The sequence below is a fragment of the Amblyraja radiata genome, chromosome 13, assembly GCF_010909765.2.
Source record: "Amblyraja radiata isolate CabotCenter1 chromosome 13, sAmbRad1.1.pri, whole genome shotgun sequence".
NCBI classification, from domain to species: domain Eukaryota; kingdom Metazoa; phylum Chordata; class Chondrichthyes; order Rajiformes; family Rajidae; genus Amblyraja; species Amblyraja radiata.
Genome location: NC_045968.1, coordinates 15,240,630 through 15,258,458, shown reverse-complemented (window position 1 = coordinate 15,258,458; position 17,829 = coordinate 15,240,630). Strand labels below are relative to the sequence as shown.

At 46.2% G+C, this 17,829-nt stretch overlaps 1 protein-coding gene across 6 annotated transcripts in view; it reads right to left on the bottom strand.

The window, feature by feature from the left end:
- ephb3 (EPH receptor B3) overlaps positions 1 to 16,220 on the bottom strand; it is a 112,377-nt gene extending 96,157 nt beyond the window's left edge. For 3 of the 6 annotated variants that reach the window (XM_033031301.1, XM_033031297.1, XM_033031298.1), the window contains exon 1: positions 16,028 to 16,220. In XM_033031301.1, coding sequence (XP_032887192.1) covers positions 16,028 to 16,082 — 55 coding nt within the window. In that variant the 5' untranslated portion in view covers positions 16,083 to 16,220. The remainder of the gene's footprint in view (positions 1 to 16,027) is intronic. The other 3 variants (XM_033031299.1, XM_033031303.1, XM_033031300.1) reach the window with 1 other exon arrangement.
- Positions 16,221 to 17,829: the final 1,609 nt, after the last annotated feature.

The window sequence follows — 17,829 nt, the reverse complement described above, 5'->3', positions numbered from 1 at the left end:
CTGAGGCAGAGAATTCCACAGACTCACAACTCGCTGTGAGAAAAAAGTGTTTCTTCATCTCCTACAAAACAACACTTCTTTGGGATGTGGGAGTAAACTGGAGCACCCGGAGGAAACCCACGCAGTCACAGGGAAACGTAGAAAATAGGTGCAGGAGTGGGCCATTCGGCCCTTCGAGCCAGCACTGCCATTCAATATGATCATGGCTGATCATCCAAAATCAGTACCCCGTTCCTGCTATCTCCCCATATCCCTGGATTCCTAGCCCTAAGAGCTAAATCTACCTCTCTCTTGAAAACAATCAGCGAATTGGCCTCCACTGCCTTCTGTGGCAGAGAATTCCACAGATTCACAACTCTCTGGGTGAAAAAGCTTTTACCTCATCTCAGTCCTGAATGGCCTTACCCCTTAGGCAGAACGTGCAAACTCCACACAGACAGCAGCTGAGGTTGGGATTGAACCTGGGTCTCCGGCGCTGGGAGGCAGCGACTCTACCATTGTGCCACTCTCTGAGTTACACTGTGCTGAAATGGATATATTACTTTTGCAGGAGAATAATTTTTCAGTGTGTAACACGAGCTCCCATGAGCGTGATCGATTATTACTCTTTAGGGGGCTCAAGAGACGGTATGGTGAACGTTACGAGTCAGGAAACAAAAACTCTATTGTGTTACAAACCCTTATTGGACTGGATTCAAACAACACCTCCAGATTATGTCATGGCTTCAACCTATTTTTATAAATTTAAAAAACCTATCCCATTATAATTAACATTGAAGTATGTTCCTGACCCAGCTGGACAATTGCCTTCCTTAACAAAAAAATTAAAACACAAAGATTAAAACATTTTGTTGCGGTTGCATTATTGATGTAGACACAAAGAACTGCAGACGCTGGTTAATACACGAAAGGACACAAAGTGCTGGAGTAACTCAACGGGTTAGGCAGCAGGTCCAGAGCCTGCTGATGCTGGTTTAAACTGAAGAAAGACACAAAGAGCTGGAGTAACTCAGCAGGTCAGGCAGCATCTCTGGAGAGAAGGAATAGGTGACGTTTCAGGTCGAGACCCTTCTTCAGACTGAGAGTCCTTTCCCCTGATTCTCAGTCTAAAGAAGGGTCTCGACCAGAAACGTCACCTATTCCTTTTCTCCAGAGATGTCGCCTGACCCGCTGAGTTACTCCAGCTCTTTGTGTCCATTTGCAGTTTTGAGTTGAACTCCCTTTAAAACTGACAGGCAGGCTGTCATTTTGTCTGCTGCTATCTGATTGCGCATTACAATGGTCTTCCCCACTCCTATTTTCCTCAACTCCTTGAGATTTATGTTTAGTTTAGTTTAGTTCAGAGATACAACGCAGAAACAGGCCCTTCGGCCCACTGAATCTGCATCGACCAGCGATCACCCCCTACACTAGGGTTGTCAACTGTCCCCTATTAGCCGGTACCTCGAAACACACCTGACAACAATAAACTAATCTGGTCTACGGGTCCACCACCGATTCTCCGGCACCCTCGGTTCCAGAGCCGTTCTGGATTATCCCTGTTGCCGGGCCAACAGAGCTCGCGGCCTCCAAGAGGAGTCCGACGGTACTGGAATGTTCCGCCAAGGCCGAGGCACCAGCCCGCAAAGTCGGCCTCGGATGTCGGCTGTGGGAACGGATCTGCCGGCTCCGGATCGGATCGGCGTAGTTCCAGAGCCCCTGCCGTAGGAGGGGGGCAAATTCCACCCGCTGATCGGCCGCGGAATTCCCCATGAGGTGGAGATCGGCCGCCTCACCCGGCCTAAGGGGCTCATCGTCGGGGGGGGGGGGGGGGACAACCAGGCGGGGTTTCAAGTGCTCTCACGGGTTAAAGAAAGTGGCGGAACATCGGTTGCCGAAAAATCGACGGTGGACCTGTATAAGATGGTGAACGCTGGCAAGATTTTAACCATGTCTTGCTGCACACGCATATGGCAGCATCTTAAGTGGGAGCAGGAGAATGGATGAAGGAAATCCCATCTAAACAGCCTTCACCTCCATGTGGAGAGTTTGGAATGCCGAGAACAATATAAACTGTAATAAAACAGGTCCCATGGTGGGTGCTGACCACAACAAATTGATGCTGTTTGTGTCTCACTCATAAACTGCATTTGGTGCGTTTTTCTAATTTACCCAAACGTTTCAACTTTGAATCAATTGCCTCTGTCCTCGTGATTCTCACGGAAAATATTTTGTGCAATAAACAGCAAATGGGGGAAGCTGCCTTACAGCGCTCGCAGCGCCGGAGACCCGGGTTTGATCGCGACTACGAGTGCTGCCTGTACGGAGTTTGTACGTTCTCCCCGTGGCCTTTCTCCGAGATCTTCGGTTTCCTCCCACACTCCAAAGACATGCAGGTTTGTAGGTTAATTGGCTTGGTATAAATGTAAATTGTCCCTAGTGTGTGTAGGATAGTGTTAGTGTGCGGGGATCGCTGGTTGGTGCAGACTCGGTGGGCCGAAAGGGCCTGTTTCTACGTTGTATCTCAAAACTAAATGAAATAAAACGATTTGTTATCACTGATACTAATGTTTACACTAATTAAGACACCTCTCTTATTTTCCTTCCTCGCTGATTCCTCTCATTTCCTTTTTCCTGTCATTACTATCAATAATGTGTGTGTATTTCCGTTACATTTCCACCCAGTGCTGTTTTTTAACGATAAGCGCCTCTAAAAAGATTAAATTTTAATAACAAGTTTAACTATTATCATGTGCTGATTTTATACATTTTAGTTATTAAGTTTATTGAATTAGAACTTTTTCGTCAAAACAATTTTTGTCAAAAGGACAATAGACAATAGGTGCAGGAGTAGGCCATTCGGCCTTTCGAACCAGCACCGCCATTCAATGTGATCATGGCTGCTCATCCACAATCAGTATCCTGTTCCTGCCTTCCCCCCATATCCCCTGACTCCACTATCTTTAAGAGCCCTATCAAGTTCTCTCTTGAAAGTATCCAGAGAACCGGCCTCCACTGCCCTCTGAGGCAGAGAATTCCACAGATTCACAACTCCCTGGGTGAAAAAGTGTTTCCTCGTCTCCGTTCTAAATGGCTAACGCCTTATTCTTAAACTGTGGGCCCTGGTTCTGGATTCCCCCAACATCGGGAACATGTTTTCCTGCCTCTAGCGTGACCAAACCCTTAATAATCTTATATGTTTCAATAAGATCACCTCTCATCCTTCTAAATTCCAGAGTGTACAAGCCCAGACGCTCCATTCTTCAAAAAGTGGGGGGGGGGGGTATTTTGATGGCAAAACTGTTGAGAAATGTAAAGCTTCATCTTTAATTGATATGTTCACTGGTATTTAATGTCCACTGGTATTAAAAACACACTGCCCCCTTCAAAATATTAATTGATAAATGTAGCTCATTATTTAATTGATACAAACCAAGGGGGACCTGTTGGGTCCCGTCCCGGTGGGGCGGTGTGGCCTGTGGCATCACACACACACTAACCACCCCCCACACACACACTAACCACCCCCACACACACACACTAACCACCCCTTGATATTTTATTAATATTATTCATTCGCTCCTTTTACCTCGTCCCCTGACCTATCCACTCACGCATAGCCCTCAACTCGCAGAGAGGGAGTGGGGCAGAGGTACAGAGAGGTTTAAACAAAATCATACCTTCTACCAAAAAATTGTTTGTTAAATTATCAGTTTATATCAGCTGATATTATAGTCATTGTAAGCTTAGTTTTAATGGGTATGTGTATCGCCAACTTTACATCTACAACACAATGCATTGCTTGGATCAGATGCTGTAATTCCAAACACCACTGCCTCAGGCACTGTTGTGTCCAACCCTCGTTTCCCACCTCTTTCATTAAACCTCTTCCTGATTGCTCGGTGTTTTCAAGCCAGCCGCCACAATGTTCCGTTCACGCCAACTCCAAACTCCTGCTGTTTGGAAATGTTTTTGCAAAGAGCAACACAGACTGTGGAACATCTGGTCAGGCTGCACACACCATCGATCACTAATTACTGGCCCTGGCTGGGAGGAATCAAAAGGCCCATTAGTGCTGTGGAGTGTCTCCCCTTCCCTAGTCAAGCACACTCACGTGTATTGTTGTCTACAAGGGCCCTTGACACAGGCAGTCATTGACTTCACTGCAGAGCGGGCTGTGTGAAGTGCTGTCATGGCATTGGTTGTGTGTGTGTGTGCGTGTGTGCACGAGCGTGTCTGTGCATGTCAGTGTATCTGTGTGTGTGTGTGTGTAAGTGTGTGTGTGTCTATCTGTCTGTGCTTCAGTGAATCAGTGTGTGAGTGTGTAAGTGTGTGAGTGTGTAAGTGTGTGTCTACTGTCTGTGTACCGGTGTGTGTGTATGTGTGTAAGTGTGTGTGCGTGCGTGTACGAGTGTGTGTGTCTATCTGTCTGTGCATGTCAGTGCATCAATGTGTGAGTGTGTGTGTCTATCTGTCTGTGTAACTGTGTGTGTGTGTGTGTGTGTGTGTGCATGCGCGTGTGAGCATGTGTTTGTCTGTGCGTGTCAGTGTATCTGTGTGTGAGTGTGTCAATCTGTCTATATCTGTGCGTGTGAGTGTGTACGTGTGTGTGTGTGTGCGTGCATTCAAAGCTGGTTTAAACATGATCCGTTTGATGCAAAGTGATTGAAAGATACAGTATGGAAACAGGCCCTTCGGCCCACCAAGTCCACGCCGGCCATCGATCACCCGTTCACCCTCGTTTAGCGTTTCCCCACTCCCTACAGGCTAGGGGGCAACCTACAAACCTGCACGTCTCTGGGATGTGGGAGGAAACCCACAAGGACCCAAACTACAGGGAGAACGTGCAAACACCACACAGACAGCACCTGAGGACAGGATGGAACCTGGGTCTCTGGTGCTGCACCACTGTAAAAAAATATTTGTCATCTTGCCTCGTATAATTAAATTCCTTGTAGTCTCCCTCATCGATCCCAAGGTATTCTGATCCCGAGTCTGCTCTGACATCAATACATTCATGGCCGACAATACTCAGCATGTACCAAAAACAACCCATTTCCATTTATATTAAATGTTCACTTGAACAGACAAATATGAATAACAACTCACTGTACAGGAAATGTTACCTAATGGTAACGTCACCTTACAATGTGGGCCTATCGACAAGCCACAACAGATAGATGATACACATATAGATAACATAACATGTTTGTTAAATATATTTTTATCTGAAGAAGGGCCCCAACCCTAATCGTCACCTCTCCATGTGTACGAAGGAACTGCTGATGCTGGTTTAAACTGAAGAAAGACACAAAATACTGGAGTATCTCAGCGGGACAGGTAGCATCTCTGGAGAGAAGGAATGGGTGACGTTTCAGGTCACCCATTCTTCAAACTGAGAGCCCTTTCCCCCGACTCTTTTTCCCACATTTCCTCAGACTGGAACATCACCTATCGATGTTCTCCACAGATGCTGCCTGACTCACTGAGTTACTCCAGCACTCTGTGAAACGTCACCTATCCATGTTCTCCACAGATGCTGCCTGACCCGCTGAGTTACTCCAGCATTTTTGTCTACCTCCGATACCCTCCCTTTATCATTCAGCTTTCCTGCTAATTGAATTGAAAATTGATTGTCTAGAAATTCATTGTTGGTGAGTAAGTACATCAAAGCATTAAGGCATTATCCACTTGCTCCTATAGTCATGCTGTTGACGTTAAGAATATCTGATCTATAATTCATGGTGTGGGCAAACATTTCTTTAATGGACGCTGCAGTTGGAATCCAGTTCAGTATTAAATAGGGATGTTCTTGACCAGCTGGTGGTGAGGCACCAAGCTGCATCACACTGAGTGAAGGAACAGCCAACAAATGTCAGTATTCATTCACAAACTAGGACAGCACGGTGATGCAGCACGGTAGAGTCACAGGCTCACTGCGCCAGAGACCCAAGTTAAAGTTTGTACCGAGTTTGTACATTCTCCCTGTGGCCTGTTTTCTCCGGGTAGCTCCGGTTTCCTCCCACATCCCACTACGTACAATTCTGGCTTCGGTGAATTTGTAAATGTAGATTAGTTTAGAGAAACAGCGCGGAAACAGGCCAATCGGCCCAACGGGTCTGCGCCGTCCGGCGATCCCCGCACACTAACACTATCCTACACACACTAGTGACAATTTTTATATTCACCAAGCCAATTTAGCCACGTACTTGTACATCTTTGGAGTGTGGGAGCAAACCGAAGATCTCAGAGAAAACCCACGCAGGTCACGGAGAGAACGTACAAACTCCATACAGACAGCACCCGTAGTCGGGATCGAACCAGGGACTCCGACGCTGCAAGCGCTGTAAGGCAGCAACTCTACCGCTGCGCCACCGTGCCACCCCAAATTGAACCCAGTACGTAGAATAGTACTAGTGTACCGGATGGTCGCTGGTCAGCATGGACTCTGTGGGCCTAAGGGCCTGTTTCAGTGTTGTATCTCTAAAGTCTAAAGATCCAGTATAAGTGGGTGATCAATGGTCAACGTGGACTCAGTGGGCCAAAGAGTCTATTTCCACTCTTCCAAATTGAGGCTAAATTTTAATGCCACTCTTTGCGCCTTGATTGCATTTTAGGGTCATGGTCTATATTACAATCAATTCATTAAAAAATGCTATTACTCAAAACTATATTTAGTTCCAGTCATGTCTGCACAGCCTACAGTTACCTGACAACTCCCTCTCACCTAATGGATGGCGCTTGCTATATCAACCCACACACACCCTCCACACATCTTTTCATATGCACTTTTCCAGCCCGTTAACTATGTAGCCAAATTGTTGTTTAAATCAAGAATACTTTGCCTACATTCTCTTCAGCAAAGAAAGTGGAGAGGTGACCATACAAGAGGTACTGTATATAAAATTATATTCATAAATGATAGGAGCAGAATTAGGCCATTCGGCCCATCAAGTCTACTCCACCATTCAATCATGGCTGATCTATCTCTCCCTCCTAACCCCATTCTCCTGCCTTCTCCCCATCACCCCCGACACCCGTACTAATCAAGAATCTATCAATCTCTGCCTTAGAAATATCCACTGCCTTCTGTGGTAATGAAGCATAGATATAGGGATATGGGCCATACTTGGACAAATGGGATTCGCATAGACAGGGCATCTTGGACGGCATAGATGAGTCGGGCCGAAGGGCCTGTCTCCGTGTTCTATGACTCGATGAGACAGGGTAGAAAGTCAGAAATCTTTATCACATGTTAGGGGAATCAAAAGCAAGAAAGCCTACCTTTTTTTTTAAAGTTTTAACAGGGATTTGAGGGGGTCATTGTCATTAAAGACAGACAGTGGTTGATATCTGCCAGATGAGAAGGTGGAGTCAGATATAATCACCACATATAGGAGACAATTAAGTGTCACGTGTACCGAGGTGCAGTGAAAAGCTTTTGTTGCGTGCTAGCCAGTGAGCGGAAAGACAATGCGTGATTAAGTGGAGCGTCAACGAGCAAGTCCAGTAGGATATACAACGAGCCCGGGAAAATGGAGATGGGAATGTGGATGGCATGGTCAGATGGGCTGAAGGGCCTGTTTCTATACTGTACAACTCTTTACCTCTACAGTACAGCTTGTGTAACTCATTAAGACTCAATGTGCGGGAAGGTTTAATGGGGAGGGAGGTGTCAGAGATGGTCCAAGAGAACTTGAGTGCAGGAGAAAAATTGGTGGTGAAGTGAAAGATTTCCATGAGTTCTGCATGGGTGCAGGAGGTAGCACCGATGCAGTCGTCAATGCGACCTGATCAGGTAGATGCACCGAGTCTTTTGTCCAGAGTAGGGGAATCGAGAGCCAGAGGACACGGGTTTAAGGTGAAGGGGAAAAGATTTAATAGGAATCTGAGGGGTAACTTTTTCACACAAAGGGTGGTGGGCATATGGAACGAGCTGGCAGGGACTATCCCAACGTTTAAGAAACAGTTAGACAGGTACATGGATAGGACAGATTTGGAAGGATATGGACCAAATGCGGGCAGGTGGGACTAGTGTAACTGGGACATGTTGGCCGGTGTGGGCAAGTTGGGCCAAAGGGCCTGTATCCACGCTGTATCATTCTATGCCCGCTGAGTTACTCCAGCTTTTTGTGTCTATCGTCACGATTCGCAAATACCAATAACTGGACAATGAAATTCTGGCTTGCTGCAGCATTACGGTGCTGAAAATACAACCCTCGTAGACACCACATAGTGAACAAAAACATTCCATAAATGATATTGAATTATAGAACTCACATAACTATACCAAAACTGTCAAGATTCACTTCATATTTAAAAGGAACAGAAATATGAAATATTTCCTTGATCGGACTTTGCTGGCTTTACCTTGCACTAAATGTTATTCCCTTATCATGTATCTATCTACACCAGGGGCCGGCAACCTACGGCCCCCGGGCCGAATGTGGCCCTTAACCCGAAATCATCCGGCCTACAGGTGGATTTCCCCCCCGTAATCATCCGGCCCGCCGAGCGCCCGCCCCGAGCGCGGCCGAGCTCTGGCCGTACCGCATCCTGCGCAAAGCCGCCAGCACGACCGCACACCTTCTATGAACACGTTTAATAAAGAACTGCAGATGCTGGAAAAATCGAGGGTAGACAAAAATGCTGGAGAATCTCAGCGGGTGAGACAAGCGAGGATTGCACGAGGCTGCCTACCCGCTGAGTTTCTCCAGCATTTTTGTCTACCTTCTGTGAACACGTGATTTGATGCCTGCCATCCGGGGCGGGATCCATGTGATAGATGTGGCCCGCCATCCGCTCACAGACATGTGCCCTGGCCCCTATGCAGAACAAGGTTGCCCACCCCTGGTGTACACGCTGCAAATGTCTCGATTGTCATCATGTATTGTCTTTCCGCTGACTGGATAGCACGCAACAAAAGGTTTCCACTGTACAATAAAATGAACTGAACTGAATGACTGAACTGGAGGAAAAAAACCCCATTGGTGTTAAAGATGAGAAAACTATGAAAGAAAACTGGAGCGCCTGATCATCAAGATTGTAAAACAAACATTGAAGAAAGAAAGCGATTGCTATCTTTGGCAGAACAGTTGCTGGACCGACCTCATCATCAAACGTAATCCAATTTACCTACCCTGTTGCCAATCAGTCGTTATGTATTGGGCCCTGGCTACTTCTGATTTTCCATTAGCCAGTTCACGACCTCTCCCTGCACTCTCGGTGACAAATCATGCCTAAGGATTTTGTTTTTAAACTACAGGTTCTTAATGGATTAATTCAGCAATCCATCATCCTACCCCGACAGCACGGTGTCTGCGCCAGGCATCCACCTCTGTGCCAAAACCTCAAAACTGCCTCTCCATATTAACAAATCGTCAAAAGTTAACACTGCCTGATAAAACACAATAAACAATGTGACCAACTTCAGGTTAAAACCAAGCGAGCTCGAAGATAGACACAAAGTGCTGGAGTATCTCAGTGGGACAGGCAGCATCTCCGGAGAGAAGGGATGGGCGTACAAAAATGCACATGGTCTTCCAATGGTAAATGATCTCATTAATTACAATCCACGCCCTGCCCGTGACATGATATGTACACGAGAGTCGCTGGCATTGATTTTGTGGGTTTGATTTAACAGCTAGTAGAAGTACAATAAGTGCACGGTTTAGTTCAGTTTCCCTCAGAGCGCTGTTTCTTCACGCTGTCTCTCATTATTTTACCCGCGCCAGCCCGATCTGATGCCAGTCCTGTAAGACTTGCTCCAGCTCAGCGGTGCGGCAATCTGCACAAGTCGCAGACTATTCAAGATGTACTCAAGAGAGAGTTAGATTCGGCTCTTGGGGCTAACGGGATCAGGGGGATATGGGGGAGAAGGCAGGAACGGGGGGGTACTGATTCTGGATGACCAGCCATGATCATATTGAATGGTGGTGCTGGCTCGAAGGGCCGAATGGCCTACTCCTGCACCTATTTTTCTATGTTTCCATGTAAAACCAGCATCTGCAGTACACATGCGGTCAACTAATGCTGAGTTTTTCCCCCCCAAGATATTTTGTTTTGCTCATATAAAATGTATCAAGTTGCAAACATTTACTCCTTGGCGCCCCATAATAAAAATATTATCAAAGGTCTGGATTAAGGATGAGCTGTTTATAAATAACTGGAGACTTGTTCACAGTGCTCATAAGAGCTGCAAAGCCCAGCACAGCTGGTTGGTTAGAATGAGGCAGAAAACACAAAGCTCCAAAGAGAAATGAGTGAAAAGGCAGGATTTACTTTTAAATGCAATGTGTTGCGTCGTTTTGTTTTAGCTGTAAGGTACAGGGTCTGTGTTACAAACACAAAACCAGCCTGGTCGATTGAAGATGGCCACTGAAGCTGGGCACAAAATGCTGGAGTAACTCAGCGGGAAAGGCAGCATCTCTGGAGAAAAGGAATGGGTGACGTTTTGACTTCTCACACACACGCACACAGACACACGCACACAAACACACACACAGACACACGCGCACACATACACAGACACGCACACACACAGACACCTACACAGAAACACACAGACACACACACACACACACACACACACACACACACACACACACACACACAGACACCTGCACATGCACACACAGACACATGCACACACAGACACACACACACTCACCCTCTGCCATGGACCCACTTAGCTCAATACAGCGGGGGGAAACAATCCCAACACATTTAGCAATTTCTACACGGCATTTCAGACCTTATGGGGCTAGAATGTATTATTCCTTATATTAACGATACAAAATTTTAATATTCTTCTTTATAGAATAAATATATATATATATATATATATATATATATATATGTATAAGTGATAGAAACAAAAAGCTGGAGTAACTCAGCAGGACAGACAGCATCTCTGGAGAGAAAGAATGGGTGACGTTTTTCGGTCGAGACCCTTCTCCAGAAGTGATAGAATATCTAGATAGAATATTATTTACAGAATATCTCTTTTAAATATTGTGTAAGAAGGAACTGCGGATGCTGGTTAAACTAGACATGAAAAGCTGGCGTAACTCCAGCTATTTGTGCCAATCTTCACTTTTAATATTCTTGTTTATCGGGCAAATTTTGTGCAAACAATGCTCTACGGAAAACGCTTTTATGTAAAAGATGATTGTGAAATTAAAACAATTATCACCAACATCCCCCCAACTGAAAAATTAAATGGCAATTTTAAGATTTTGCTATTTCAATATAACATTTAAATAATGCTGTATTATTCAGTTACATATTTTGCAGCATATCAGCATGCATATATTGGTTTAATTCAGAGTGAATGCTAAAAGTATTATTTGACAAGCTTCAATCCCTCTCACTTCATTCAATGTACATAGGCCAGGTGAAGTTTCATCAGCCTGAAGAAGGGTCTCGACCCAAAACATGCCTGCCCACCCCCTCCCCGTACTGCTGAGTTACTCCAGCATTTTGCATCTATCTACAAGATCACCCTGCAAGTTTAAGGTTAAGCTCCGAACTTCAGACTTGCGAACATTTTATTTTACTTTGCATTATTATTGGCTTTTATATATGTGTACACACACAGATATATATATAGAAGCTTCACTCAATATATATAAGCCTTCGCTCCGTAGATGCTGCCTCACCCGCTGAGTTCCTACAGTTTTTTTATCTACCTCAGATATATGTACACACAAATATGTACACACACGCATATGTACATACACACATATATATAAATATATATACACATACGCATTGTGTACATGCATTGTGCACAACATAACACATATTATCTATACAATGTGTCTGTGTATATACATATATAAACATATACATGCATATACATATATACACATGCATATACATACATACACATGCATATACATACATACATATATATATATACACACACACACGTATGTATATATATACACACAACTAATAATAGTGCAAAGTCAAAAATTGCCTAACACATACATGGTTTTTATATATAAAATGATGAATGTATACACAAGTATATATATAAATAAATAAAATGCCTGTTGTTTCTTATGGGTTTTACAGATCTGTTTACATATGTGTTGTGCTGCTGCAATTAAGAATGTCATTGTTCCGTTTCGGAAACTTATGACAATAAAACACTCTTGACTCTCTCTCTTGACTTTTGATGGTGTTTTTTTAAATAAAGGCGAGGCAATGTTTTTTTTCGTACAGACTCTCCGTGAGTCAGTCAGTCAGTCTGCTTCCCCCAAATACAGAAGTTTTCTCGGCCCAAAATGGCAGTCAGTGTTGGCCGGGCTGTGTGGAGTGGAGGAACCAAATTATATGTTTTACGTTTAACTCAGACCGCACGCACACGCACACTCTGTCTGTGAACCTGCCGGCAATTTTAACGCTGGAGATACATCTAATCGCACCACACCGCCCTGCAAAGATGGGGGGGGGGGGGGGGGGTATGAACTTCCAGAGAAGATCAAACAATAAAACTATATCATAAATTTTCACCAGACCGACACGCTACAAAAATCGAGTTGAATCTGACACCCGGTGGATAATGGGGGCACTTAAATGTGAAGTATGATTTCTAGTAAAATAAATCAATATATATATGTGTGTGTGTGTGTGTATAGAAAATAAATCATTGTGTATACATATGTATATACAGTGATTTATATATACATACATATATATACATATATATATATACATACATATATACACATACATATATACAGTGATTTTTTTTTAAACTAGAAATCATACATATATATATACATATTAATATATAAGCGTGTATATAAGTGTGATAATATATGTGGGGGGGGCACTTAAAATGTATACATATATATTCATAGCGTACATTGATTTTTACTAGAAATCAGACTTCATATATATGTGTGTGTGTGTATATATATATATATACATACATATATATATGTGTGTGTGTGTGTGTGTGTGTGTGTACACACGTGCATATGTACACACACACACACTTATATATATCCACACGCATTTTTATATGAAGGATCTCGACCCGAAACGTCGCCCCATTCCTTCTCTCCAGAGATGCTGCCTCACCCACTGAGTTACTCCAGCATGTTGTGTCTATCTTCCACATATATATATATACACAATGCACACCTATTGCACACACACAGATATATATATATATATATATATATATATGTGTGTGTGTGTGTGTGTGTAGGCACAAAATGCTGGATTAACTCAGCGGGTGAGGCAGCATCTCTGGAGAGAAGGAATGGGCGACGTTTCGGTTTGAGACCCTTCTTCAGACTGAGTAATGCTGGAGTATCCGCTGAATTACTCCAGCATTTTGTGTCTACCTTCGATTTAAACCAGCATCCGCAGTTCTTTCTTACACATATATACACGTACATTAATTTCACTACATTTGTGTGTGTGCCTCTGCGTGTATGTGTATGTGTGTGTGCGTAGGTGCGTGCATATGTGTGTATATATGTGTGTGGGTGTGTCTGTCTGTGTGTGCGTGCGTGTGCTTTACAGATCTGTTTACACATGTGTTGTGCTGCTGCAATTGTGTGTGTGTGTATATATATATATATGTGTGTGTGTATGTGTGTGCGTGCGTGTATATATATATATATGTGTGTGTGTGTGTGTACATATGTATCTGTGTGTGTGTGTGCGCGCGCGCGAGTATATATATATATATATATATATATGTGTGTGTGTACAACCAATAATAGTGCAAAATCACAGACGATGTCCCCGTGTTTCTGTAGCTCGGTGCGGATATGGAAGTTGATTTCTGGTGAATGGAAGGCGGGCGAGACCCCCCTCCCTCGCTCTATCACCGCGGCCGCGGCATCAACAGCTCACGACACCAGTTCCCCAGTCCCCTGCCTCCCCTCTCTCCCGCATTCAGAGCATGTCCCGGAGACACAGGGAGAGGCGGGGAAACAACCCCGTTTCCCCGCTGTGTTTGCCGGGCTGAGCGGGGAGCGTTGCTCCATCTACCCGTTGCTGCTTGCACCGTGGGGAGAATCCTAATGCGCGCTGTTCACCCGCGACTGCAGTTGCAATCGAATCACATCCAAAAACGCAGCCCTGTTCACATACAGACTCCACAGGATTTGCTTCCCCGCTCGTACACGCGATTGAAAAGATCATTCCGTGTCTATTCGGCACAGTCGCTGATCACCTTAAAGAGCAGGGATTATCAGAGTCGCTCGCTAACTGTAGACAGCGGCGCTCGGCATAAATCTGTACCCTAGTCCCGGCATCGGGAACTAGGACGCGTTCACTTGTGGCTGCATTGCATCAACCTACACCGTGAAGTTCCACGGGCTAACCAGCTCGACGCAGACCGAGTTTAAAACTTCATTGAACAATTGTCCAGTCACCAGATCAAACCTCCCCACCCCTAAACCGGATTTAAAAGGGGGCGCAGAGAGAAGTCTCCTTTTAGGCATGTTTGATCATTTTATCCACACGGGTGGGGTGGGGTGGGTGGGGGACGAGGGCTAAATGTAGCTTCGCCCAACAAGTTGCAATGCCGGCGCTTGTCCGTAAAGTCCCAGCACAATGTACCCGGTCTACCGGGCCCTCGACTCCAACACGCGTCTAAATGCCAGCGCTTAGTATTCCAGTCGACTTGGCTTTCTGGACCCCCGGGCACAAGGAGAGGAGACGCATTTCTCTTTGGGAAATTAGTGGTAGTGGAGGGCACAACGACATTACACGCTCTCTCTCTCCCTGCCTCTTTCTCTTCTCTATCTCATCGATCTCTCTCTCTTCTTTATCTCATTCTCTTCTCTATCTCTCTCTCTTCCCTATCTCTCGCGTCTCTCTCTCTCTCTCCACCCGGCACAGTCTGCTCTCAACCATACTAACCATACTCTCCATTCCCTCCTCTCCACAGATGCTGCCCGACCCACCGAGTTTCTCCTACACGGACACTGCGGGAGAGACTAACCCACAGATTTTTAAGGAAAAATATCTTCACTCAACTTTCCTCCACCCATCTCCCGTCGTTAGAAGTTGCTGTTTGGTTTATTACCGCGGCTTCTAAACCGGGGCAAGAAAATCCCGTGCAGCAGGAGATTTTGCAAGAGGTCTCGGTCTATGTTTATCTTGTGGCAATTGGCAGCGGTGAAACAATGTGTGTGTGGGTGGGTGGGGGGTGGGGGAGCTCAGAGGATCACAGCTACAAACTAGCACTGCACACTGCCCAGTGCCCTCGACAACACTCGCTCCACTGGCCCGGCAACTCTGGCCCCTTCAAGAGAGGCGATCAACAACTCCTTAGGAAATCAAACATTAGGGGGGGGTGAGGGAAAGTCAAGACTCGATCCTCAAAATGCACATTCCGGGAACAAGAACGGAAGAACCCCCACCGCCAGCTCTCCCTCTCTCACCCACTCATTCACTCACACGTTCTCTCTCTGCTTCTCTCTCTCTCTCTCTTTCCCCCTCTCTCACACTCTCTCTCTCTTTCACTCTCTCTCACTCACACTCTTCCCCCTCTCACGCTCCATCTCTCTCTCATTCACACACTCCCCCCACCCCCCCCCCCCCCCCCCCTCTCCTCTCTCTCACATACTCACACACACGTAACAAGCTGCCCTGCACACTTTTTTTGCACACTTCCCTCCTCTCCCCCCCGAGTGTAAAATCCACACTTGCTCGCCTTTAGGAGCGGGTGACCCGGACTAGGGTCGGTGCTGGCGCGGCTCGCTGGCGAAAACTGTGCAAACCAGCGAAGAAACGCGGAGTGAGTGAGAAAATGCCCCCGGGGCTGGGCAAGTTTACCGAGCGAGGGTTTGGGTTTCCCGGTGCAGGGTGTGCGGGTCGGTGCAGTGGGGAGAAAGGGAACCCTCTCCGGACGGGGTCCGCCGCCGTTCCTCTGCCAGACGGCGCTGCCGCAGTCTCCCTGCCTTCGGCTTCAATCCATCCTCTGCGCGCAAAATCCGATGGAAATTGCGGCGTTTCGTTTAAGCGAACGTTACAAGGCTTTAAAAAAAAAGAAAAAGACAGGGCTGCCTACCTTCCACAGCCAGCGCCAGCGGTAGGTACAAGAACAGGAGCGCCCGCATATCCATGTTGTGGATCCCCGACCCCCACAACCGGCTTTCCAACGCCGTATTCCAGTGGCCGCTCACTCGCTGCCCACCAGATCTCTCTCCCTCTCCCTCTCTCTCTCTGCCTCTGCCACACCGTTCTGGGAGCAGCGCCGACTGAGAAAGAGCGGCTTTCTGGGAAAAGGCACAGCCTTGTCAGTCATGGAGTTTGTCCGCCCACTAATAGCCCCGAGAGTGCAAGCGGTGTTCTGCAGCCTCGCCGCAGTGTGTGGACTGCGAGCGCCTCCTCCCGGCCACCGCAGCGTCGACACAGGACACAGGACACTGGGCACTGGACAGCGACTCCTTAACAAACACACACACACACAACACGACACAAAAAAACCCCACAGGGCTTCAACCCCGGCCTTTATTGATTTGCCATTCAAGGCTGTGAAGGAGGTCAGTCAGATACTGTTGCCTTCTTGACTGCGCCGCAGTGTATAAAGCGTATTGACAAATTGGCGATTACACGGAGGGTGGGGGGGTGGTGGTTGTTTGTTTATAGATTGTCCGCAGACAAAGTTGGCATCTCCCCCCAAGTTTGGAGTCTCCAAAGACACGCACAAAATGCTGGGTGGGATAACTCAGCGGGACAGGCAGCACCGCTGGAGAGAAGGAATTCTCTGCCTCAGGTAGAGGCCGGTTCTCTGGATACTTTCAAGAGAGAGCTAGATAGGGCTCTTAAAGATAGCGGAGTCAGGGGATATGGGAAGAAGGCAGGAACGGGGTACTGATTGTAGATGATCAAGATTCAGAGAGTTTATTGTCATGTGTCCCAGATAGGACAATTAAATTCTTGCTTTGCTTCAGCACAACAGAATATAGTAGGCATGAATACATTAAATGGCGGTGCTGGCTCGAAGGGCCGAATGGCCTACTCCTGCACCTACTGTCTATTGTCTATTGAAGGGGTGGCATTTCAGGTCGAGACCCTTCTTCAGAAGAATTCTCCAGTGGAGCCGCGTGTCCTGCTGAGTTACTCCAGATTTTTGCGTCTATCTTCGGTTTAAACCAGCACCTGCAGTTCCTCTTACATGTTGTAGAGTCTCCAACCCCGTTCGTGTTGCAAAACGCTTCCTCGGAGCGCTGGACACACATGTCCGAAGAAGGGTCTCAACCCGAAATCAAGGGATATGGGGGGGGAAAAAGGGGTACTGATTTTGGATGACCAGCCATGATCATATTGAATGGGCGGTGCTGGCTCGAAGGGCCGAATGGCCTACTACTGCACCTATGTTTCTAACCGCCACCCATTCCTTCTCTCCAGAGATGCTGCCTGTCCCGCTGAGTTACTCCAGCATTTAGTGCGTCTATCTTCGGGTGTAAATCCGCAGTTCCTCCCTACCCATGTTTCGCCCTCCCTCTGAAAAATACACACACACACACATATATATATATATATGCTCTCTTTTCTCTGCAACAATCAGACTTTAAAGCTCTAAAAGTCTGTGATTATTTCAAGTACAAACGTGTTCGTTAGACAAAGACGGCGCATCTGCTCAGGTGTGCGACAGAACTCGCGGGTCTTTGACACTCGGTCTACTTACAAGTCTTTAATAATAGTAATACAACGAGCAGAAACTCTAATTTAACTTTTGTGAGCAGGCCACTGCTTTAAGGAATATTCTGCGCCTGCGATGGATTCTCGGTCTTGCTCGTAATCGGATTTGCAAGTGTCTAAAAGAATATTGTTATTTTCTCCGGGGGGTATCACGTCGACAGCTAA